This window comes from Neoarius graeffei, chromosome 4 (assembly GCF_027579695.1).
Source record: "Neoarius graeffei isolate fNeoGra1 chromosome 4, fNeoGra1.pri, whole genome shotgun sequence".
NCBI classification, from domain to species: Eukaryota; Metazoa; Chordata; class Actinopteri; order Siluriformes; family Ariidae; genus Neoarius; species Neoarius graeffei.
Genome location: NC_083572.1, coordinates 19,450,368 through 19,475,938, shown reverse-complemented (window position 1 = coordinate 19,475,938; position 25,571 = coordinate 19,450,368). Strand labels below are relative to the sequence as shown.

The following is a 25,571-nucleotide window of genomic DNA, read 5'->3' as shown; positions in this document are numbered from 1 at the left end:
GCAAGTGCGGAGTCAAACTCTCGCAGTTACCAAAGGACCAGCCCCCCACTGTAACCCTAGCTATGTAATATAGGCGAGAGGCTGAGGGCTACGAAACGGAGATCAAACGCGCCATGAATGGTGAGGACAGGACTTTGATTTATTTATTGAGGAAAATGATCCAATATTACATATTTGTGAGTAGCAAAAGTATGTGAACCTTTGCTTTCAGTATCTGGTGTGACCCCCTTGTGCAGCAACAACTGCAACCAAACGTTTCCAGTAACTGTTGATCAGTCCTGCACACCGGCTTGGAGGAATTTTAGCCCATTCCTCTGGACAGAACAGCTTCAACTCTGGGATGTTGGTGGGTTTCCTCACATGAACTGCTCGTTTCAGGTCCTTCCACAACATTTCGATTGGATTAAGGTCAGGACTTTGACTTGGCCATTCCAAAACATTACCTTTATTCTTCTTTAACCATTCTTTAGTAGAATGACTTGTGTGCTTAGGGTCATTGTCTTGCTGCATGACCCACCTTCTCTTGAGATTCAGTTCATGGACAGATGTCCTGACATTTTCCTTTAGAATTCGCTGGTATAATCCAGAATTCATTGTTCCATCAATGATGGCAAGCCGTCCTGACCCAGATGCAGCAAAACAGGCCCAAACTATGATACTACCACCACCATGTTTTACAGATGGGATAAGGTTATTATGCTGGAATGCAGTGTTTTCCTTTCTCCAAACTTAATGCTTCTCATTTAAACCAAAAAGTTCTATTTTGGTCTCATCTGTCCACAAAACATTTTTCCAATAGCCTTCTGGCTTGTCCACATGAACTTTAGCAAACTGCAGACGAGCAGCAATGTTCTTTTTGGAGAGCAGTGACTTTCTCCTTGCAACCCTGCCATGTACACCATTGTTGTTCAGTGTTCTCCTGATGGTGGACTCATGAACATTAACATTAGCCAATGTGAGAGAGGCCTTCAGTTGCTTAGAAGTTACCCTGGGGTCCTTTGTGACTATTACATGCCTTGCTCTTGGAGTGAACTTTGTTGGTCGACCACTCCTACGGAGGGTAACAATGGTCTTGAATTTCCTCCATTTGTACACAATCTGTCTGACTGTGGATTGGTGGAGTCCAAACTCTTTAGAGATGGTTTTGTAACCTTTTCCAGCCTGATCAACATCAACAACGCTTTTTCTGAGGTCCTCAGAAATCTCCTTTGTTCATGCCATGATACACTTCCACAAACATGTGTTGTGAAGATCAGACTTTGATAGATCCCTGTTCTTTAAATAAAACAGGGTGCCCACTCACACCTGATTATCATCCCAGTGATTGAAAACATCTGACTCTAATTTCACCTTCAAATTAACTGCTAATCCTAGAGGTTCACATACTTTTGCCACTCACAGATATGTAATATTGGATCATTTTCCTCAATAAATAAATGACCAAGTATAATATTTTTGTCTCATTTGTTTAACTGGGTTCTCTTTATCTACTTTTAGGACTTGTGTGAAAATCTGATGATGTTTTAGGTCATATTTATGCAGAAATACAGAAAATTCTAAAGGGTTCACAAACTTTCAAGCACCACTGTACAGTTTTTCGTAAACTAAGATGGGCAGTATCCTTTGTCAAAAATGTACTCTCTGGAAGACACTCACCATGTGATGAGGTTGTAAATGATTTTTAAGAGAAAATTTGTTGCTTTTGAAGTAGAATACTCTGTGACACAATTTAAAAAAAAAACAACAACACTTGAAACAGATGCAAGACTGTTCGACATTCCAGCAGAGCTTCACATGTGGTTGAAATGTGAGTCCGTCAAAAAGTGTCCTCTCTGGAAAACCACAAGGATTATGGTCACCACTTCAGTTGTTATTACAGTTAGCATCATGTCCAAACATTGCTGCACAGTACAGGAAAATTTGTACTTAAAAATCACATCCATTTCAAGAGTTTTTCACTTTGTTTACCTTACTCTTTGGGACTATAAGAAAGTGGGTCAAGTTTAGAAATACAGTATGTGCTGTCTTCTCACCACAACTAACACGCTGCATATATGACCTGTAGCTCGGAAATTCTGCACAGTTAATTTCCATTTCAAAAGGTCATTTTTGGTAGCAGAGAAACACAAAAATATGAGGATTGATTTCTGGACTATTGTGGACCCAAAAAGTATACCCAGATTGTGAAGCAGCCCACACACATAGACAAATACATAGTTGAGAACAAGAAAGGGAGGAAAAGGGTGGGATATGGAGTGATGGGACAGAGAAGGAGGAGGGTTTTGAGGCGATGGAGCGTACCATCAGCGTTGCTCTTGCTGCAGCCACACCTGTCCATGCTCATTTTTGTGACTATGCAACTGGAGTCAGATTACTAGCTGCAAACCACAAAAATGACACAGACAGCTGTGCAATACCACGGGCCCCGCTGCGCTCCATCGCACATGGAGAGAAAAAGAAAGAGTGAGAGAGCAAGCAAGAGAGAGATGCAGAGATAAGTGAGAAGATAAAAGACAGATGATGGGAGAGAGAGTACAACACAAATAAGAACATAGAAAGAATGATGTCTAGATGATGCAACTGACAATGAAAAAAAGAATCGGGAACATGAGGGCTAACATGCAAGGGGAATTAAATGTATGTGCGATACCTGCGGAAATCCAACAGAGGGCGTGTAGAGGTTGGTATACCCTGCGCAGGCCAGCTCAGAAAGTGGAACTGGGTGAGAGTGCGAGTCTCTTGAGTCTGCACATTTTTCAGGTAGAAGCTCCGTACCAGGAAATCATTGCACCAGATGTGCTCTGAAACCAGGTTCACCTGTACATGATGTGATATTTACAGTCAGTTTGATGAAAAAAAAAATTAGAATCGCAATCAAGATATTTACCCAGATTTCGAAACCCATAATACATAAACACACACACACCTCATAGATGTGGTAGAGAGATGAGCCCTCATCAGGCCAGTAGCGATCACACTGCTTCTCTCCATCCTCAACAAGCGCGGTCATCATCACAATCACAGTACAGCCATTCTCCCAGACCATCTACAGTGGATATAAAAAATGTACACACCCTGTTAAAATGATAGGTTTTTCTGATGTAAAAAAATGAGACCACGATAAATAATTTCAAAACTTTTCCTACCTTTAATGTGACCTATAACCTGTACAATTCAATTGAAAAACAAACAAATCTGTTAGGGGGAAAACATTAAAAATAAACATACAGTAAGCTGGTTGCATAAGTGTGCACACCCTTAAACTAATACTTTGTTGAAGCACCTTTTGATTTAATTACAGCATTCAGTCTTTTTGGATCGGAGTCTATCAGCCTGCCACATCTAGACTTGGCAATATTTGCCCACTATTCCTTGCAAAAGTGCTCCAAATCTGTCAGATTGCGAGGGTGTCTCTTGTGCACAGCCCTCTTCAGGTCACCCCACAGACTTTCAATTGGATTTAGGTCTGGGCTCTGGCTGGGCCCTTACAAAACTTTTTTGGGGTCATTGTCGTGCTGAAAGATGAAGTTCCTCTTCATCTTCATAGCAGACACCTAAAGGTTTGGGGCCAAAATTGGCTGGTATTTAGAACTGTTCATAATTCCCTCCACCTTGACTAAAGCCCCTGTTCCAGCTGAAGAAAAAAAACAAACCCAAAACATGATGTTGCCACCACCATGCTTCACCGTGGGTATGGCGTTCTTTTGGTGATGAGCAGTGTTGTTTTTGTGCCAAACATACCTTTTGGAATTGTGGCCAAAAAGTTCAACCTTGGTTTCATCAGACCATAACACATTTTCCCACATGCTTTTGGGAAAGTTGATGTATTTTTTTTGCAAAATTTATCCAGGCCTGGATGTTTTTCTTTGGCCCTACCCCATAGTCCAGACATATGGAGAATACGGGAGATTGTTGTCACATGTAGTACACAACCAGTACTTGTCAGAAATTCCTGCAACTCCTTCAGTGTTGCTGTAGGCCTCTTGGCAGCCTCCCTGACCAGTTCTTGTATTGTCTTTTCATCAATTTTGGAGGGACGTCCAGTTCTCGGTAATGTCACTGTTGTCCCATATTTTCTCCACTTCTTGATGACTGTCTTCACTGTGCTCCATGGTATATCTAATGCCGTGCAAAAAATTTTTGTCCCTTCTCCTGACTGATACCTTTCAACAATGAGATCCCTTTGCTTTGTAAGCTCTCTGTGAACCCTGGCTTTTGCTGGAGGATGCAACTGAGTAAATGTCTGAACTTTATTTGGGGTTAATCAGAGTCATTTTATTAATGGCAGGTGTGAACCCAAAAAGACTGAATGCTGTAATTATATCAAAAGGTGCTTCAACAAAGTATTAGTTTAAGGGTGGGCACACTTATACAACCAGCTTATTGTATGTTTTTTATTTTTTATGTCTTTCCCCCCAAACAGATTTGTTTGTTTTTCAGTTGAATTGTACAGGTTATAGGTCACATTAAAGGTGGGACAAGTTTTGAAATTATTTATTGTGGTCTCATTTTTTTTTTACATCAGAAAAACCTATCATTTTAACGGGGAGTGTACATTTTTATATCCACTGTACAGAAAACAACACACACACACACACACACAGATACACAAATCACTAAGTCTTTCTGCTTGAATAAATACTGAACATATACGCTACATCAGAGCAATCACTCCATCAATTTACCCTGACACACTAATGAATCCATTTTTGCACTTAGCATAAAAGTATAAAATAAGACAAAATGGGACCCGATATACAAGAATAGCAAAATAAGGTGCAAAACGATGGTGTTATTCCTATTTCATAACCATTTGTATGGGTACTAACAGGGTAGTGAGAAGAGTGAGAAGTAAATATATTCTGGGATTTGACTGTTTTTCAGCGAATAGAAGTCTGGTGCTAATTAGTTTCTTGTTTGTTTAATGTAATCGTAAAGCGCAAATATTATAGTCAGAAGCTATTACCTATTACTTTAATAGATTTAGTGATGTGTGAAACTATGTGAAATACACACAGACCAAAAACATAGCATAATCCTATACCAACCCAAGTGTACATATACTGTATTTATTTAAAAGAGAAAAAAAATAGTGAACTATCTCCATTTTGTACACATTCATGATTGATATTCTCCTGCTTGCTAAATCAGCTGAAGAATGCACGTAATTTGAAGCTCGAGTTCTCACATGCCTTAGTCTCCCTGTTAGGTAACCTTCTCTTCGCTTTAGACTGCAAAACGCATTATATATTCATATATTCACTGCCACAACGAACAGCATGATGTTGCTCAGTAGCAATCACTCTGTACTCTATTTCAGCGACTTCTCCTCATCATTTCTTGGTCAGTACTTCATGTGCGATGTAGCCTATTCATACTGATGAGGAGAGCTAATAATGCCTAAAATAGTACTGATTCTGCACCGAGTCTTACTTTAACCACATAGATACTGTATTTGGATATGATAATCATGTTCAGGGTGAATTATGAGAACTCGTTCATGATTCTCAAATCTGATTGGTTGATATCAGAAGATACGCATAAAAGCAAATCAGATCAAAGATTTGATATGAATTTGCTTTTGTTTTGTTTTTGTGGCTGCTGCCTCATAGAGGCGAAGCAAGGCAGTAGCCACTATGTCATCGTGTTGCAAGAATGTAAGAATAAGTGGAACAATAGCGCACTGCGTATGCATTACAATCACCAGAACGGCGACTCATGATCTCACGATATGAACAGCTGATCTTGCGTTATCAAAGGTACACAAGAACGAGTGGCGAAGCCACTATGTCATCGTGTTGTAAGAATGTAAGAATGAGTGTAACAATAGCGAAACTTCATAACCAATCAGCACTTATCCTGATCAAGTTCGATTACCTGTTCAACTTCTTGATAAACTTCAGAACCAACCAGAACCAGAAATGAAATAAGAGAAACCTCGTTATAACTTCATAGTATCGGAAGATAATCGGCAGATAAAAAGATAAACAAAATTCACCTCGTGGTTCACCAAGGCTACTGATTTGATATCAAGTAAGTGGTGTTTATTTTAAGAAAATGTACCTTTTCATTATCACAGCTTTTGTTTGGTCCTTCTGAAAGGTCAAATGAAAGGTTTTGTAAGTTTTTTTTTTTTTTTTTAGCTTTTTGGCAGATATACTGAGAAGCCAATATTGAACTTCTACTATTCGCTTTAATTTTTTTAATTTCATTTTTAATTTTAGAGTTTTTACACTACACTTGTGAAACAAGATGTGCTCATTAATATGAAATAATGCTTCCAAGACAATTCATGAACAAGTGCTTTCTTACTATTTTGAAAATAGATAGAGTTCACAGCACTGTATTTTGAACAAAACACAGTAACCAAGATACTCCAAGCCCTGATGCTGCTCACAGCTTGGTGATGTTTGCAAGAGATGAGGAGAGTAGAATTGATAACATGTATATATGCTAGATTTACTGTATGGACATGGGATCAGAAAATAATTTTATTTATAAGCAGTAGCCATATGCACCCATAAGGTACCTATTTTTATACCATGTTGTTGTGGTAGATCCTCTACATGAACAGATATAATTGAATTGTTAATATGATGAAGTTTTCGGTGAGGAGACATTTATGGAAGGAGTCTCCAGTGTCCAGTGCAGTTTATAATAATCAGAGGTAAAAGCGTTCCTTTAAGTTTTCAACATGGGAATTTATTTAGGGTGGTTGGCTTTGGAATTATTTCAGTCGCTTGCTGCAGGTGTGGAAGATGTGGATTACATCAGTCTATTTTTCCCCCAATTTACCAATTTCCCTCTACCAGTCAGCTCCGCCCATCATACGACAACTTAGCACCTACAGAGAGTGAAGGCTAACACATGCTTCTTCTCAGACATCTTTTTGACCTGCTGCTCATGCTGTGTCACAAGGTAGCATAACACACTTGGAGGAAAGCACTCTCTGACCTCCTGCACATACACAGACTCACAGATGTCCACGATTAGCTAGTATCCCTGTCACTGACAGGAGAGAGAAAGTTTACCATCCCCACCTCCCACAGAGGATGACCAATTTTGCTTCCTTGCCTCCTGGCCACAGATAACTGTAGCATTGCCAGGATTCAAGTTTGTGATCTCTTGACAATAGTGTGAACATTTTTCTGTTGTGCTCTTCAGGAGCCCTTACATGTGTCGTTCTAACACAACTAGGGAAATATTTTCGTTTCTTTTTCTTAATAAAATGATTTAGGACATGCAATTTTAAGAACCTCTCCCATCCACCCCCTTGTCTTTGCATTCTTTCAGAGGAGTCAAGTGCTTAATTAGGAGAGTCAGACCCAGTTCCCCAACCCCCATAATTCGACCCCTAAATTGTGAGAAGCACAAGTGTAAAAAGTAGCTTAGTGTGAATAAATTCTCAAGAGGCATGATGTATTATCCATTCCAATTGGCACCAGTAATTCTGTAATTCCCTTTTAAAGAGCAAGTTGGAGTATCAATTCAGTGATATCTTTCTAATGATTTGAGTTAGTGATAGAGACACTTGACTGGTTCGAAAAAGCAGTAATATTAGTGCAATGTTGGCCCAAATGCTCCACATCGATGCAGCTATATTCATTTTTTGGCTCCGCCTTTGGCTGAAACCTGTAGAGGCACCTGTCTGTATGTGTACGTTTAACCGAGTTTGAGCATGTTTAAGAATGTAATTGGCGTGCCAGCCTCAGGTAGCGATTCCACAGTCGCAGTGTGGCGCCACTGCGTATTGACTATGTAAGTGCCACGTTACATAACCTCAGTTTGTGATGTAATCCTCCGTGGCGAGTGGTCTACAGCGCTGTCCAGGAAAGGAACATGTTTTGAAATGGTTTGAATCCTGGCATCGACGTAAAAGGCTGAGTACAGACCTGCACAGGTTTCTAGTTTTACTCTGACGGTTAAAAAAAGGGGAAAATCATTCTACAAAATTAGAAGTATGGGTAAATCCACCTCAAATCACCAGATTTCAGAAAATGTTCCCGACTGACCATCTCCGATTTGTTTCATACTTTCACAAACTAACAGAGGTGGACAAAGTACCCAACTTCATTACTTGAGTCAAAGTACAGATCCCACTGGTCAAATGTTACTCTGATACAAGTGAAAGTTGTACAGTCAAATTTTTACTTAAGTTAAAGTACTTGCTTTTAAAAATACTTAAGTATTAAAATAGGGTGACCAGATTTCCCTAGTCTGAAACCGGGACACTTTTGCGCGCGACCATGCTCGTGCACGCACACCTTTTTTTACGTAAACGTGACACTCAGAGAGGTGCTCTTATCATTTTGTTGAAGCTCACATTTATCAACATCTCACATGAAATAAAACAAACAGGCATTTTTTTATCTAGTAGCATAGTGGTATACAGATCAGTTAAATTATGGTCAGACAACAGATTTTGTAATGGCTGAGAATAGGCCAGGCTATGTCCATAGGCCAAATTTAAACTGATTTATTTCACCTGTTTGTGAGAACACCAAGAAGAATGCATATGCACATGTAGGCTATATCTCTAAAATTGTATGCACTATAGCATGAACTTAAAAAGTAGATATGTGACCTCAACATAGCCTAGGTCAGAATCAACCTTACTAACCATTCCCCACAACTGAATGAATAAAGCAAGATGTGTACAAAAGTGAACACTTTAATGGAAGGTGCAACAAGCTGTTCAACACAGCAATATGGCCAAACTGTCAGAATGGTATGTTAAACAGAAACAAAAAAGAGACAAGTGATTTGAGAATATACACTACGGAAGCCGAGAGAGGCCCTTCATATAATCCTTTTTTTTTATTCACCTTGTTATCCCGAGATAACGACATAATTAATTCAGGATCTCGAGAAAACACAACTAATTCGAGATCTCAAGAAAACAAAACCGTTATTTCGAGATCTCGAGAAAACAAAACCGTTATTTCGAGATCTCGAGAAAACAAAGGCGTTATTTCGAGATCTTGAGAAAACAAAATCATTCCGTGATCTTGAGAAAACAAAATTATTTCATGATCTCGAGTAAACAGCTGAGAAATGGTTCATTCAGGTACGCCAAGAGACTTGTGATATGCTGACTTTGGGCTATTTCCCATTCTGTATAGACGCAACTTTGGTCATTAGAATGTCTGGAATAATCGATCACCTAATAAGGCAATATTTTGACCAGGGGTTGACACAGGGAGAGATTGCATTAAGTCTTTTAATAAGGGATAATTTCAAAATTAGTCCGCGGCACCTCCGCAGAAGACTGGCCCGGCTTCGTCTCTACTGACGGAGATACAGTGATCCAGCTGAGATCATGAAATAATTGCTTTGTTTTCTCAAGATCACAGAATAATTGTTTTGTTTTCTCGAGATCTCGGAATAACGGTTTTGTTTTCTCGAGATCTCGAATTAGTTGTGTTGTTTTCTCGAGATCCTGAATTAATTATGTCGTTATCTCGGGATAACAAGGTGAATAAAAAAAGATTATATGAAGGGCCTCTCGCGGCTTCCGTAAATATACACTCAAACAAAACAGCAATAAAGGAGGAGAGGGGCGATAGCCCGAGGAAAGCCCCCACAGGAGCGCACATCATTTGCAACATAGACTACCCAACTTAGTACAAGAACAAAACACTTACAGTGTGTGCAGTAGGCTTCGTGCGCATTGTTCTGCACCTCTCGGAGGAAGGGGTAGGTGCCCTGTAAATCTTTGGAAAAGGTACATTTTCTTTTCGGCATAATTGCTGCGGCATTACTGCTGCTAGCTGCTAGACAAAGAACATTCGCGCCAGTTAATGTTTATTTTATTGTTGCATGGCAACATGCTCTGTTGTCTGGAATAATATGGCTAAATAAACACCCATGCCACAGGGCCAGGGGGCAGTAACCAGGAAAGTTTGCGATTCCTGTCAATTCATCAAAATAGTAAATGCAGGCATTTCTCCGCTAATGATTCCCACGCTGCTCAGTCGCAAACGCCGCGAGTGGCGAAAACCGGGACATATCCGTGTCCCGACAGACTTTTGTTGGGACTCGGGACACACAACCCCAAATCGGGACTGTCCCGGTAAAACCGGGACGTCTGGTCACCCTATATTAAAAGGACATTTTCTGTCAACACATTGTTGTATTATTGCCACAGCACTTACAAAACCTAATGCGGTTAGCAAGGACAGAAATGTGAATTCACAAAATGAACACATGCTGTGCTGTCATGGTGGTTTAACGTTCAGCTAGCTAGTCAGTGAAGCTCCACCTGACATGCTAGCAAACTCTTTTCAAACTCGAAATCATATTGGGTAGCTAATGCTACTAGAAAAAGAAAGATTTCTACATTCTGTTTATTTGGCAAGATTATGCTAAAACATATTTCTGAAAGGACTTCAGAAATTATTCATTATTCATGTTAGTGTAACTCCATTTTTACTAAAAGGTTCAAGGTTGAACCTTTTAACTAACAGTCTCCAAGTTAACTAGCTATGTGTTATCATTAGCTGTGGACAAGGTGATGGCAACTTGGTGGGCAAATCCATAGAAAGTCATTTGACTAACCAGACTGCATAGCTACATTTGCAACGTTATCGCTAGCTATAAAAGCACAGACAACTTTATTGCAAGCTTTCTCTTGGAATAAAACATTTACATACCTCAATATGCTTCTGCAGGTTGGATGGCGAGTTTTTATAGGCCATGATGTGGTTTGTTTTAGCCAAACAAAGCAAACATTTAAAACGAAACGTATTTGTAATCCTTTCAGAAAACTGAAACATGGGTTCTATGTATGGCCACGGGTGCGTGCATTCCCCAGAAGTCCCACCTCCTTTCATTCTGCCATCAACTGATCATGTTCAAATAATGCTGTGGAGAAATCACTGAACTTGATTTCATCCAGTCTATGGACATGACCCTAGTGATTACTGATAGGCTGTCTCAGTGTCACCTGCGAAAAAACTAATCACATTTTAGAAAAGAAAAAAAAACATCCACTTTCAAAGCTGCTTCATAGTAACAAGTTATGAGGACCTTGATAGAAATGTAGTGGAGTAAAAAGTATGATGTTTGTCTTTCAAATGTAGTGAAGTTAAAGTCATAAGTTTCCATAAAAAAATACTCAAGTAAAGTACAGATACTCAAAAAGTGTACTTAAGTACAGTACTCAAGTAAATGTACTTCGTTACTGTCCACCTCTGCAAACTAATGTTCTTATTCCCAGTAAACACCATACAAAATTTCAGCCTTATATATCTTTTAGTTTTTGAGATACTGCGGTTTTAAAAATGGGGTGACATTGATTTTACTGTAAAAACGAGTGGTACAGAAGTTCAATAAGTCATTACTTTTGAACTATTCATGCTAGATGCATGAAATTTTCAGGAGTTGTTCTTAGGTCCTAGATGTCTTTAACTACTATAAAAGAAGATCCACAGTTGCATATTTGTCAGTTTATAGCTTGCTGAAATCTGTTTTTTTTAAAAATTGTTCGTGCTTTGGAGCAGTTTTGGCCCTCTGTATTTCCACATTGAAGCACATCAGATATTTATTTCTCATGTTATAATACTATTTTGGTGACTAAGTATTTTTCTAAAAGAAATAAAATGTTTTGATTTATGAGGCATTAAAAATGAAAAAAAAAAATCATTTCACGCCTATATTTCAAATGCATATTGCTCATGTATGACAAGGTCTACCATAAAAAGAATTAGACCACTGGAAAGAGCATGTCTTCATTAATATATTCATCAAATATGAAGTTGGTATCTTGAACCTTTTAGAAAAATACTTTGTCACCAAAATAGTATTATAACATGAGAAATAAATATCTGATGTGCTTCAATGTGGAATAGAATAGAATAGAAGCTTTATTTGTCATTGCATAAAATACCTGGTATCAAATACAATGAAATTAGAATTGCCACTCTTGATCAGTGCTTCAAGACTAACAGGTAGTAAAAAAATAATAATAAATATATAAACAGACAGGACTCCATACACTCTCTCACACACCCTTTTTCCAGCTCCAAGGACAATACAGAGGGCCAAAACTGCTCCAAAGCACAAACTAATTTTTATTTATTTATTTATACACAGTTTTCAGCAAGCTATAAACTGACAAATATGCAACTGTGGATCTTCTTTTACAGTAGTTAAAGACATCTAGTACCTAAGAACAACTCCTGAAAATTTCATGCATCTAGCATGAATACTCTTATCAAAAAGAAGTATACTTCAAGCTCATTTTATTAAGTATACTTAAGTAAAGTTAAAGTATATTTCCTTAAGTATACTTTTGTGTACCAAGTATACTGATATCAATGTACTTACAGTATGCTTGTAAGTAAACTAATCTAATACTTCTTGGGACTAAATTGGCCCACTTTTAGTTTATAAAAAGTATACTTTAAGCCTAAGAGAAGTAAACTTTGAGTGTACAACTAGTATTTTTTATTTTGTACTGCAAGTATACCACAAGTAAACTTATATACTGATAGTTTACTAGTTATATACTTATAGTCCACTCTTTAGTTTACAAAAGCATACTTCATAGTATACTGGAAATATACTATGAGTTTACTTGTTTTATACTTCTAGTCCACTTTTTTAGTTTACTAAAGTATACTTTGTAGTGTACTGGAAATATATTATTAGTTTACTTGTGACACACTTCTAGTCCACTTTTTAGTTTATAAAAGTATACTTTATAGCATATTGGAAATACACTATTAGTTACTGGTTATATACATCTAGTCCACTTTTTAGTTTTGAAGTATACTGCAATTACCCTTCTAAGTATACTATTAGTTTTCTAGCCCTAACCCTTACCTCATGCACACTACCAGTAGACAACTTAAGTGTTTTGTACCTTAAGTTACAATGAAGTTATAAAGGTAAGAATTCACAAAATAACAGATACTCAGGATTAAGAACGTATTCATTTTCTTTACAAATCAAAATTTAAAGCAACATTGTATTAAATGCCAAAGTATACAAACATGGCAATGACAACTGAAACTGACATCCAAGCTCTAAAGAAAAAGAAATTAAAAAAATTAATTATCCCACTCAGGAGAAATTAAAAAAAAAAACTTATAGGGAACCACAGACATACCTACTTAAACATAAGGCACAAATATTTTAATACTTTATTACACTTTTGTTAAGTATATCTTGATCAAAAGTTTAAGTATAAGCTTAATATACTTAGACTTTTCTATATACTTTTCAGTATAAGCCAAGTATACTTATGTATAACTTCATTAAGTATATCTCTGATAAGTAAATAAAAAGTAAACTGAAAGCATACTCTCTTAATTTTAAGTTTAAAAGAAGTATACTAGAAGCACGCTTGAATAAACTTAATTTTTGTAAGGCTAGTTCAAAAGTAATGACTTAGTGAACTTCACATCTTTTTCTGTACCACTTGTTTTTACAGTAAAATCAGTGTGACACCCCATTTTTAAAACCCTGATATCTCAAAAACTAATAAAGATATAAGGCTGAAATTTTATATAGTGTTTACTGGGAATAATATTAATTTGTGAAAGTATGAAACAAATCGGAGATGGTCAGGCCTCTGGTGATTTCATATGGACTGACCCTTATGCCACTGTTGTATCACCAAGTTACTGTATGCTTGCATCTCCATGAAATTGTGCAGTAATGTACATATACTGAATGAATTCCTGATTCCAAATAAAATCAACAATTGGTACCGAAAACTACTTCTTGGCAGTTCTGTTTCTTTTACATACTAAACACACACACACACACACACACACACACACACACACACACACTGACCTGCCAAAAGTCAGAGATGGTATGTGAGAGCGGTCCTTGGGTGGCAATGTACGCTGGCATTCTGGGGTCATGCTCAATCTAAAAGGTCAACAAGAGACAAAAGGTTGTGGGTCAGTGCCTTCAGCTCCTTCTGACCCTAGATTGTGCCCATCACCATGGCAACAAGCTATTCATGTGATCAGCACACAGGAAGGCTTAATAGATGATCCGTTCTTGCTACAACAGAACAGCAGGGATTCCGCACTACCTCCGCCCAGAGCTACATCAATACACTGAAGCCATGGCAACTGCAAGATGGGAATTCCGGAACGCAAGACACACGGCCATGGAATAAATGGATTTTGTCACCTTGGTAACCAAAGGGAAGGGGCAAGTAGGCAAGTGAGAAAGTTCTGGTTGGAGATGGCAGAGGAAGAGCAAGGTGCAGCGTTGGATAAATGAGATTGTCCATTTACAGGCAGAATTTTTTTTTCCACTCAGAAAGCTCTAAGCACACAAAACTGCAGAGTGAGACTGGGTTTAATGACTGCACAGAGGCAGGAAGCCACTCCTTTCTAGTATACGAGACACGTGCATGGTCATATGCAGCTGTTTATATGGAAATGCTTCAACCTACTATGGTGCTGGCGTTAATGTAGTCAGCTCTTGAGGGATTAACCTCGGCCTTCAGTTTCACCCGTGAGTGATCATCTGTACAGCACAGAATTACACACAATTAACACCTGCAGAACAGGAGCGTGCGTTAAGGTAAATCTACGTTGCTGTCTACTGGGCTTCAATCACATGTTAGTCAGTGAAAATTTTTTTCCCTCTAGACCCTGGTGTTGCAAATGCATGAAAGAGGATGGGAATTTGCCCTGATGGGAAACATATTTGTTTCAGAAGGCTCACATGGTACTGCATCAGGGCAGCGGTTCTTCTTAATGTTGGATTCATTCTGAGCGACAGACACAGTGCTGGGTTCTGCCTGGTAGGAGCACAATGCCTCCCACTCTTTCAGCAAGCGATCCTTATTCTTCACATGGTCCTCCATATATGCCTACAGAGATGGACAGAGAGAGAGAGAAAGAGAAACTCTTATGCATTTGGAGAATGGCTTCATGAGTGAAAAACACAATCCTGTCTTTATGTGTACCAGTATCATGTGGCCAGTGGAGATGTCCATGTTTGACTGCGCTGGCTCCTCGCACCAGGAGGGAGTGCTGCTGTGCGAGCTGGGACTGGCCTGAGGGGCATCACTGAACTGAGATGATATACTACTGACCCTCGAAGTATCTGTTCCGGCTCCTCCTACTGCTCCTCCTGTCCCGCTCACTCCTGTAGTGACGCCACTCTCTTGCCTTCCTGAGGAGGATTTAGCAGCCATGTGCTGCCTACAGAGATCCTAAAAGTGGGACAAACAAAAGAACTAGAAACAGCGACTTGACAAATTTATGTTCATATTTTCTTAGAACTCTGAATGATACAATAAAAGAAAAGAACTGCTATGTTCCTGATTGTAAACTATATCGTCATTCAGTGTGACGCAGAAAAAGGTTACAACTTACCTGGTATGCATAATGTGTGGCACTGCCTGCCTCTGGACCCAAGCCTAACTTCCTGGAGGCCAGTTGTTGAGCATGGCTACGCAAGCATGCGATAGTTAGTGAGCCCACTAAGAGCCCACCCACACAAGCCACACCCACAAACATAAGGAACACCCACTGGCTGCTGTTGTGCACACGTGTTGCCACTGGCAGCCCATTATTTTTCTGGAAGAAAAAAACGTAAATAAAGAAACACTCAACTCTGTCAACAATATTTGTCGGGTATGTATAATTGCCAGGAAAATAATTGACATGTTTAGAATAGATATATACTCAAAACTCATGGGGCAATCAATATGATACAATTTCCATAATAGCTTGTTTGTATGAGACTTACATAGTAGATGCTCGACGTAAGCTGAGTAAAAAAATGTCAAATTGCTGATAGGATTCTGTTAAGTGTTATTCAGTGTTCTTAGAAGGAGTCTCCAGTGTCAGTGCATGAATATGGCTGTAAAACTGGAACTACTTTTTTTCCTTCCTGAGATTTTGTCTATAACGTGACAAGCTGCACTTTTTGTCGTGAAAGAGAAAAAGAGGCTGCTGAGAGCTATTATAAGTGATAACAGCAACTAATTAATTTTGTTGGCATTTCACATCATTACACACAATGATGAGCACATAGAAAGCATGATGTGCCATTCTTTAATTAATAAGAAAAAATGTTAGTTTGCTAAGTGCCATCATATTAGATGAATAAGACACTTCCAGATGCTTTTTCTGTGGCTGCTGCCTCATAGAGGCGAAGAGAGACAGTAGCCACTATGTCATCGTGCTGTAAGAATAAGTGGAACAATAGCGCACTGCGTATGCGCATATGCATTATAATCACCAGAACGGTGAATCATGATCTCGCGATACAAACAAAGGTACACAAGAACAAGTGGCAAAGCCACTATGTCATCGTGTTGTAAGAATGAGTGTAACAGTAACGAAACTTCATAACCAATCAGCACTTATCCTGATCAAGTTCGATTACCCGTTCAACTTCTTGATAAACTTCGGAACCAATCAGAACCAGAAACAAAATAAGAGAAACCTCATTATAACTTCATAGTATCGGAAGATAATCGGCAGATAAAAAAAATAAATGAAATTTACTTCGTGGTTCACCAAGGCTACTGATTCGATATCAAGTAAGTGGTGTTTATTTAAAGAAAATTTACCTTTTCATTATCACAGCTTTTGTTTGGTCCTTCTGAAAGGTCAAATGAAAGGTTTTGTAAGTTTTTTTTTTTTTGTAGCTTTTTGGCAGATATATTGAGAAGCCGATATCGAACTACTGCTATTTGCTTTAATTTTTTACTTTTATTTTAGAGTCTTTACACTACACTTGTGAAACAAGACGTGCTCATTAGTATGAAATAATGCTTCCAAGACAATTCATGAACGAGTGTTTGCTTTCTTACTATTTTGAAAACAGATATAGTTCACAGCACTGTATTTTGAACAAAGCCCTGATGCTGCTCACAGTTTGGTGATGTTTGCAAGAGTGATAACATATAAATATATATAGGCTATATTTACTGTATGGACATGGTAACAATTTTATTTATAAGCAGTAGCCACATGTACCCATAGGGTACCTTGTTTTATTTAAAAATAAAAAAAATATCAACTTTGGGGTGGTAACAAATGTCCACTTCACATCACACCACCCTGTTGTTGATTATTTTCACACAGCAGCATGCCCCAGCCGTGTTTTGCTTTTTATACATTTCAAACAGTGTATATTGATGAAACTTTGTCTTTAAATCTAAGCATGTTTCATTCAATTTAATAGGTTTTCCTTTCTTTTTCTCAGTAAGATGAATTGTCTCAAATGTCTTTGTTGGTAATAATCACTTAAACGCTACAGAAGCATTGGACAGAGATTAAGTTGAACCGCGCTGATGTATTCATTTAAGGTTCGTGTGTGACGGTTACAATATTATAATGGATCGTAAATCAAGCTGTCGGGTCTATTATGATTTTTTTTTTTTACAACTGCACGCACCGTACGTGTGTATTGCTTTTGAAGAAAAATAACTAATTTAGTGGAACCAATCCATGCAAATTACAGCTTTAGTAACGGACAAGTATCCCTGCACCTCTTTTCAGTGGTAGAATGAGTCAAATCCTTGTTCTATCAAGAGACCACCCAGGCAACTCTATTCTGCGAGACCTTTTTCAAAGGAAACGGAATTAGAGGAGCGGGAAAGCGGGAGCAGGAACACACACGCAGGACAGGCCAAGCATCTCAAAAGGAGGTTGCACCTCCCATCCTGTTGTCTGGGTTACCATGAGCCTCAGTGGGGGCAGCAGTTGCCATGGTAACATCAGAATGCCTGATGTAAGCCCTTTGGCCATCAAAAGTGACAAAAAAAGAATGAGAAAATGTGACAAATGAAAAGAGATGAGAAAGAGGGAAAGAGAGAGAGGTGACAGGTCTATTCTGTAGTTCAGCTACTTCTCCAGTTGTACAGACTGAACTGCAACTAATCATTCCTCGATCTGAAACTCCTCCTGAATCGTTAGCTCGAGATATGCGCTCATTTTCTATTTTTGCCTCTCTATTGGTATGAGGCAGACCACACAGGAGTCAGGGCATTACATCACCGTGTTCGTGGCAACTGCGCTGACCTTGTCGCCACAGCAACCGCCTCACCTGACATCACTGTCTGTGAAGACATTGCAGCGGAGTGAGGTGAGTGCACTACAGGATTCCCTTACCTTCATCCAACAATGCGCTCTTATTTTATTCGCTTTTTATGGTTTTGTTTTATTTGTACATTCATTCTCACTCAAAAAAAATCATATATACATAACACAATTATCCATATAAACAAACCATATCCAAATAATTTCTCTTAGAATTCAATTGTTAAATAAAGGGGGGAAGGAAAAGAGAAATATATTCATTTTGAGAATATGTAGAATTAATTTTCAGAGCCCAAGTGTATACAGATCCGTAAAATTCTGAATACTATAAGATTCTTTATTTTACTACATTTTAATATGATATGCTTTTAAGTTCTTGGTGTAATTTCTTTCATATATACACATAGTATATACAGTATATATAGAGAATTTTATACAGTACTAATTATACAAACAACAACTTAAAGTAAACCTGAGCATACAGCATATTAAAAACATGTATAATAAAAATCAGCTTCATCACTTAATGTTAGAGTAAACAATTAGATAAGGGTTGGAAAGTTTGCTACAGCTGGACTTTGGCAAAATGGGCTATTTTAATTTTTTGCCTCTTTTTAAAAAAAATTAGACAATCAGACAGACAATTGAAGCATTTAGGAAGTTTTTAACTCACCTGAGCAATAAACACAGACTCTTCGTGCTCGAGACAGTTGACTGCGGTGGGTTTCAACCCGAACAGGGGACAAACGTGATGCCCTCGAGCGAGTTATATAGTTATATATTTTCTATTATTCTCCTTATTCGCTGGTTCTTTTTGCTGCAACCCAAACTGAGACTTCAGACAGGATGAAGTGCTCACCAGGGACCGTAATAAATCAGCGAAACGGAACACCGCACCGGAACAGACAAGCTTGTGGGACGCCTCAGCTCGGCCGCGCGCAAACGAAATCCCGCGCGCGCCTGTCAGTTTGACACTTATGAAGTCGTTGTCATGGCAACAGAGAGAACAGTGACGAGGCGGGATAAAAAGGGGAGGGGAGGGGGCGTTAATGGCTCTTCAGAGAAGCTCTGTCAGGCTTTGAATGACATGAAATGTGTGTGTGAGAGAGAGGGTAAAAATGGAGCAAATGCTAACTGTATGTGTGGTTTCTATGCATTCAGAGATAGGTGAAGATTCTGCCTGAGTTCAAGCACATAATAGGGATCCAAATCCAACAAGCCATATTTCATGCTTGTGTAGTATTTTTTATTAAACTTTGTGTTCATGGTCTGCTCCATATCATGCCAGAGACAATCTCAGGAAGCTTGAGCTGTGCCTGTGTTCTGGCAGCCAGATTTGGATGAGCTCACTGCCATCATTCCAGTATGTTGGCCAGATGAAGTAGTGAATGAAGATGGGCCAACATTAGGCTATTAAACATTTGCGATCGGGGATTATGTTTCTTGTGAAGACATACACATCCAAAATGTGTTTCAGTGAAACTTTAACATTTATGTCTAAAGCTAAAGACTTACTATGCTATAAACTTACCTCTCCAACCCCTGCCTGGAGCACATTCAGACCAGTTTCAGACTCTAGAAAGTTCTTCTCAGCCACTGCTCAAAATAACAGTAAAGAAATGAGTGGATATCAATCAGAGCTAAACTATTTCATGAAACACTAAAGCGGAGGCTACAATTATCGACGCCTTTTCAGATTTACCAATAAAAAACAAACAATTTTACAAAGGTCAAGTCAAGTTTATCTGTATAGCGCTTTTAACAATAAACATTGTTGCAAAGCAGCTTTACACAATTTGAACAACTTAAAACATGAGCTAATTTTATCCCTAATCTATCACAAAGGTGAGTTTCAGTTACAACTACAATTAATTATTGGTTAATTAATCAACCGGAAGACCTCCCTCGCCCTTTGATCTTGTCGTCTGATGATGCAGCTCGTTACCCGAGATGGAATTTTTTTAGCACGATCAGCAATTTGAGGAAAACCCGGACGTTATCATCGCAGGTAAGCATGGTGGAAAGATCATGGACATGTTTTTACTGATCAAATTCACCAATATTTCATGATATCCTTGTCGAAACCTACTTTGTTTCTTACTCTTTCATTTGACAGTCGCCATTTTGTATCTAAATGCGCGTTTGAGAAGTCACGTGATGTTTCGATAATAGTGATCACTTTCACCAGCAGTGTCCACCATTATCGACACCCTGTGTAATTAAGTGACATTTACAGCTGTTATGGCTCGATCTTTGTGTAACATTGTTGAAGTAGATGAAGTACTTTAAAAAAATAAAAGTGCTGTGATGTTATAATATTTTTTTTTTCTGATTCATAACAGAATGGAATGCTTATAGAGTATTTGGAATCCTATTGCAATAGCATGAGACCAGAATTAAATTCCTAGCATATAAAAAATTACATGCTTGAAATATTCAGATTTTTCTATTCCATTCAGAATTTTTTTTTTTTTTTTGCAGTTTGTTGTAAATATCCACCACGTCTACTGATATTGTAATATTTTTAGATGTAAAAATATAAAGTTTTGATTTGAGGAATGACATGCAACCTTTGACTTGGATTTCCATGTGGTTACAATGTCAATTGCCTGTTGACATTTATTGGTAAACTACAAAACTAGAAATTAATACAAACAACAACGAATGATTAACAAAATGTGATGTACGAAAATACTTAGAAAGTGGGTAGAAAGTGGAACAAAAAGATTTTCTGACACAGGTTAAACATTATCAGTTCATTTGTTTACAGACATTAGAATTACTTCCTCATTTACTTAAGCACCGACATCCATGTATTTATATAAAATACATTTTGTACTAAATATAAAAGTCTGTGTAAAACAAATTTTAAATAAAAACTATGTTTTGTTAACTTAATACCACATACCGATTATTTTTTTATAAATAATCATTGCCTGCGACCCTGTAGAACAGGATAAAGTGGCTAGAGATAATGAGATGAGATGAGATGTTGATACTTGTGGAAGGGTGTCACGTGATCTGATACGCTAAATAATCAGGAATCAACTCATTTTTTTCCATTGGAAGTTTGAGTAATTATTCAGGCACAATTTACGTATTGAAAGTCTTTTCTACTTTTGCAATGGCCAAAAGATCGTTAAGGTGTCGATAATTGCTCTACTAGATAATCATTCAGAAAGACAAATACAGACATTTGTGTCTAGCTTCACAAAGGTAGTGATAGTGTTTACTGTGAATAATACACAGATCTAATGTGTGCTTCGTTATTTGACAGAGAACTGCCTCACCAGCCTTCTCCGCCACTTCAGCATTGGACAGGTTCTGGCTGTTTGGGCGAACTTGGAACGTGAGAGCCGGTCCTACTACGCTGCAAACAGAAGTTAACAGTTATACACCCAAAACAAGCACACGTTACAGAAACACATGGGGTCAGGGTGCCTCAGAGATGAGCTTGATTCATGCCATTCAATTCCTTGCCACCACATGGTTCTCCACCACACGAGGGACCCCAGGTTAGGCTTCCACCTCACCACAGCTTCAGCTCGGGATTTAAAACTTTCAAAGGGTCATGGTTAGGAGGATTGTGCTGAGTCATTTCAAACTAAAGAGCCTGAAATATAAATGAGCCTCATATACAAATAGTATGTTTTACTCTAATGTTCTGTTCAGGCCAAAATTTTTTACTAACAGTGGAAAAATCAGTCGAAACTTTTTTTTTTCCCTTACATAAATATTCATGTGCATAACTAAAGTTGTTCTTCTGCAAATCCATTTGCAAAAATCATGTTTATGTTACATTGATAATGCTCACGTCTCTTTGACCTGAAAGTAACAATATTCACATAAAGGGTTAAAAATGTGGGCTGTGGAAAATGTTAAATAAAAGGGTGATTTTAAAGGGCTATCTGCATACACACTTGCAAGTGGTGAGCTTTTGTGTGTCTATCTATTTATACTGTTGACAAACAAAATCACGCTTAGACATACTGGGTATTAGAAAATAACTATACTGCAATAAAATTAAATTACAGTGGATATAAAAAGTGCACACACCCCGTTAAAATGATGGGGTTTTTTTACATGAGAAAAACCTATCATTTTAACCGGGTGTGTACACTTTTTATATCCACTGTAGGTGCCCAGAGTCAATGAAGACAGACCAAGGCTCAAGGCTTGGGATTTTCCTGATATAGTGACTGACATTACCTGATGTTGATAAAAGAGCCAATGGTGAGATGGATCCTCTTAGTCAGGGCCACCAAAAGATGAATGCCATCAAACAGAGATAGGGGACTGCAGATACACACATTGACATGCCACATACAAAACACAGGCACAACAAAACACATAAAAAACCCCACAAACACAGACAAATAGTCCATCCAATGTGAAGGGTTCTGATGCCATTAAGAAGAATGGGATGGATGGATGAATGGGAAATGTGCAATAAGTTACTCAAACACTTTGCAGCTGAACACATGTGGCAATGGTTGTACCTCTTGTTTGTTACAATATATCCATACTCTTCTTTGTATTTGGTTTGATTCTTTGCTGGTGTTTTATTGGGGACTCCTTTCCACCCCTTTTCCTCTACCTTCCACCCTTTATCCTGTTTCAGCAAAGCTGCAGGAGCAGCACTGGCCTCCTCTTTAATATCGTTGCTCTGTGAAGATCCACCAATGTTGGGACCCTCGAGAGCAGAAGAGGAAGATGAGGACATGGCTGGTACTGGAGCTTTTTCCACCATATGTGTCATTTCTCCCTCAGTGATCTTCATCTGTGAAAAGGAAACAGACTAATTACAATTCAATTTGTTTATTTGATAGCGAAGCACGATTGTGGTTAGTCATGTCCTGTAATTCATGTCATTCAATAGCTATAACCTTAACGATACACAAACAATAGCGCAAATACAGATCTAGCTTGTGGCATTCTTAGATAAACAAGTTTACCAGTTTCTGTGGAGCAGATGAATCAACAGTATGATCTACGGAAAAAGAAAGGGTAAGCTGTTACTACTGTGCTGACAAAAATAAATAAATAAATAAATAAATCGCCTAAATCAAATTAATAGTAATTGATATTGGATCACCCGGATTGTGTGGGATTGGAGGTTCATTCTGCAGGAGATCCAGGACAGTAAAGAGACGTTCCATCTCTCCAGGGTTCAAATGAGTCAGATCAAATCCATGCTGCAGTAGTAGCTCATTCAGACTCTGCTGAGTGGGATCTGCACAAAAAACAGCCAACACTCAGAAAGTGCCAGCAATTTGTCTTAATTGAACTAGACTTTTACTTTGTGCATTTGCTTGATACTTGGAATTGCTCAGGATGTTTTGTGCTTTTGTATATAATTCACAGTTATTCCACAAAATCAAGTCAGACATGAGCTGATAGTCAACGAGGCACTTAGCAACGAGTTGGCTATAAGCCATGTACGATGAGATTGAGTGGAATAATTGTTTTATTCAATCCACATTCACTGGATTTTGAGAAACAGAACATTTTTATTTTTTGCAAATTCAATAAATAAAAACCCCTTTATATATCTCTATGATGTCCTACAAGATAATTTCCACTTAGAATGTAAACAACCTGCCGAAATGACAGTAACAATTTCTGAAAAATGCTATAATAATAATTCTTGAAAAATAAAAAAAAGATACATTCTTACCATCAAATACTTTCATTCCATTTTTTGTTGCTTTTTTGTATTTTTTGAGGTTTTGTTTTCAAGTAAAGTTTTTATTTTGTCCTTGGTTGGTTCAACAACACGCTCCGCCATTTTGTTTTTCTCTACTCATGGTATATGAGCTGATATCCTAGTAGTAGAGCAGCCAATCAGAGTGTGTGATTGATCATATCCAGTGAATATGAATAGAATAATTAGGTATGTTCATATCACATTTAGACCCTGAAACAATCCTGCTGTCTGTGCCACACTACAGAATATATGATCGGAAACATTTCTCTAAAAAAGGTTGTTTAGGGTGGGTTAAACCTTAAAAAACACAATCTTACCAATAACCAACAAGAGCTGACATTTGTTCATCAAAAATTCAGCAAGAGCTCAGTTTCTGAGAATGCTAATGGTCAGGATTGTAATTCGTGTGAATAATCTCAAAGTATGTGGTGTTTTATTTTGGGTAAATCTTGGAGTACATAGGGACTGAAAGACTGATGACTGACGTATAAGGATGTATAACCTGTGAAGCATGTCAATATATGTGGGGGGCTCTCACATTTTTAACAAATATTAGGATTTTATAAAATGTTCTAATGTGGTCCAACCAGGCAATCATTTCTTAAGTAACATGGGTAGCACTACTGTGTCTTGCAAAAGTATTCATCCCCCTTGGTGTTTGTCCTGTTTTGTCACATTACAAGCTGGAATTAAAATGGATTTTTGGAGGGTTAGCACCATTTGATTTACACAGCATGCCTACCACTTTAAAGGTGCAAATATTTTTTTTGATTGTGACACATGCAATAATTAAGATGGGAAAACAGAAATCTAGAGTGTTCATACCCCCTTTCATATGAAACCCCTAAATAAAAGCTGGTCCAACCAATTCACTTCATAAGTCACATATTTAGTTGATTAAGATCCACCTGTGTGCAATCAAAGTGTCACATGATCTGTCACATGATGTCTGTATAAATCAACCTGTTCCGGAAGGACCCTGACTCTGCAACACTACTAAGCAAGCAACATGAAAACCAAGGAGCACTCCAAACAGGTCAGAGACAAAAGTTGTGAAGAAGTATAGATCAGGGTTTGGTAGTTAAAAAAATATCCCAAACTTTGAATATCCCAGGGAGCACCATTAAATCCATTATCGCAAAATGGAAAGAATATGGCATCACTACAAACCTGACAAGAGAAGGCCATCCACCAAAACTCACAGACCAGGCAAGGAGGGCATTAATCAGAGATGTAACAAAGACACCAAAAATAACACTGAAGGAGCTGCAAAGATCCACAGCAGAGATGGGAGTATCTGTCCATAGGACCACTTTAAGTCATACGCTCCACAGAGCAGGGCTTTATGGAAGAGTGGCCAGAAAAAAGCCATTGCTTAAAGAAAATATTAAGAAAACATGTTTGGAGTTTGCCCAACAGCATGTGACAGATTCCCCAAACACATGGAAGAATATTCTCTGGTCAGATGAGACTAAAATTGAACTTTTTGGCCATTATGGGAAATGCTATATGTGGCGCAAACCCAACACTCTGAGAACACCATTCCTACAGTGAAGCATGGTGGTGGCAGCATCATGCTGTGGGGGTATTTTTCATCTACAGGGACAGGAAAGCTGGTCAGGACTAAAGGAAAGATGGATGGCACTAAATACAGGGCAATTCTGGAGGAAAACCTGTTTGAGTTGGCTAGAGGTTTGAGACCGGGACGAAGGTTCACGTTCTAGCAGGACAATGACCCAAACCGACTGCTAAAGCCACATTGGAGTGGTTTAAAGGGAAACATTAAAATGTCTTGGAATGGCCTATTCAAAGCCCAGACCTCAATCCAACTGAGA

At 38.3% G+C, this 25,571-nt stretch overlaps 1 protein-coding gene across 2 annotated transcripts in view; it reads right to left on the bottom strand.

Annotated features, from left to right (window-relative positions):
* ptprnb (protein tyrosine phosphatase receptor type Nb) overlaps positions 1-25,571 on the bottom strand; it is an 84,838-nt gene that overhangs the window by 19,722 nt on the left and 39,545 nt on the right. For both annotated transcript variants that reach the window (XM_060918989.1, XM_060918990.1), the window contains 13 exons: positions 23,125-23,262; positions 22,985-23,019; positions 22,529-22,809; positions 22,239-22,325; positions 21,320-21,399; positions 19,561-19,625; positions 15,351-15,554; positions 14,939-15,187; positions 14,695-14,842; positions 14,420-14,493; positions 13,804-13,881; positions 2,927-3,046; positions 2,651-2,817 (listed from right to left, as the gene is read on the bottom strand). In XM_060918989.1, the coding sequence (XP_060774972.1) occupies positions 2,651-2,817; positions 2,927-3,046; positions 13,804-13,881; positions 14,420-14,493; positions 14,695-14,842; positions 14,939-15,187; positions 15,351-15,554; positions 19,561-19,625; positions 21,320-21,399; positions 22,239-22,325; positions 22,529-22,809; positions 22,985-23,019; positions 23,125-23,262 (1,726 nt within the window). The remainder of the gene's footprint in view (positions 1-2,650; positions 2,818-2,926; positions 3,047-13,803; positions 13,882-14,419; positions 14,494-14,694; positions 14,843-14,938; positions 15,188-15,350; positions 15,555-19,560; positions 19,626-21,319; positions 21,400-22,238; positions 22,326-22,528; positions 22,810-22,984; positions 23,020-23,124; positions 23,263-25,571) is intronic.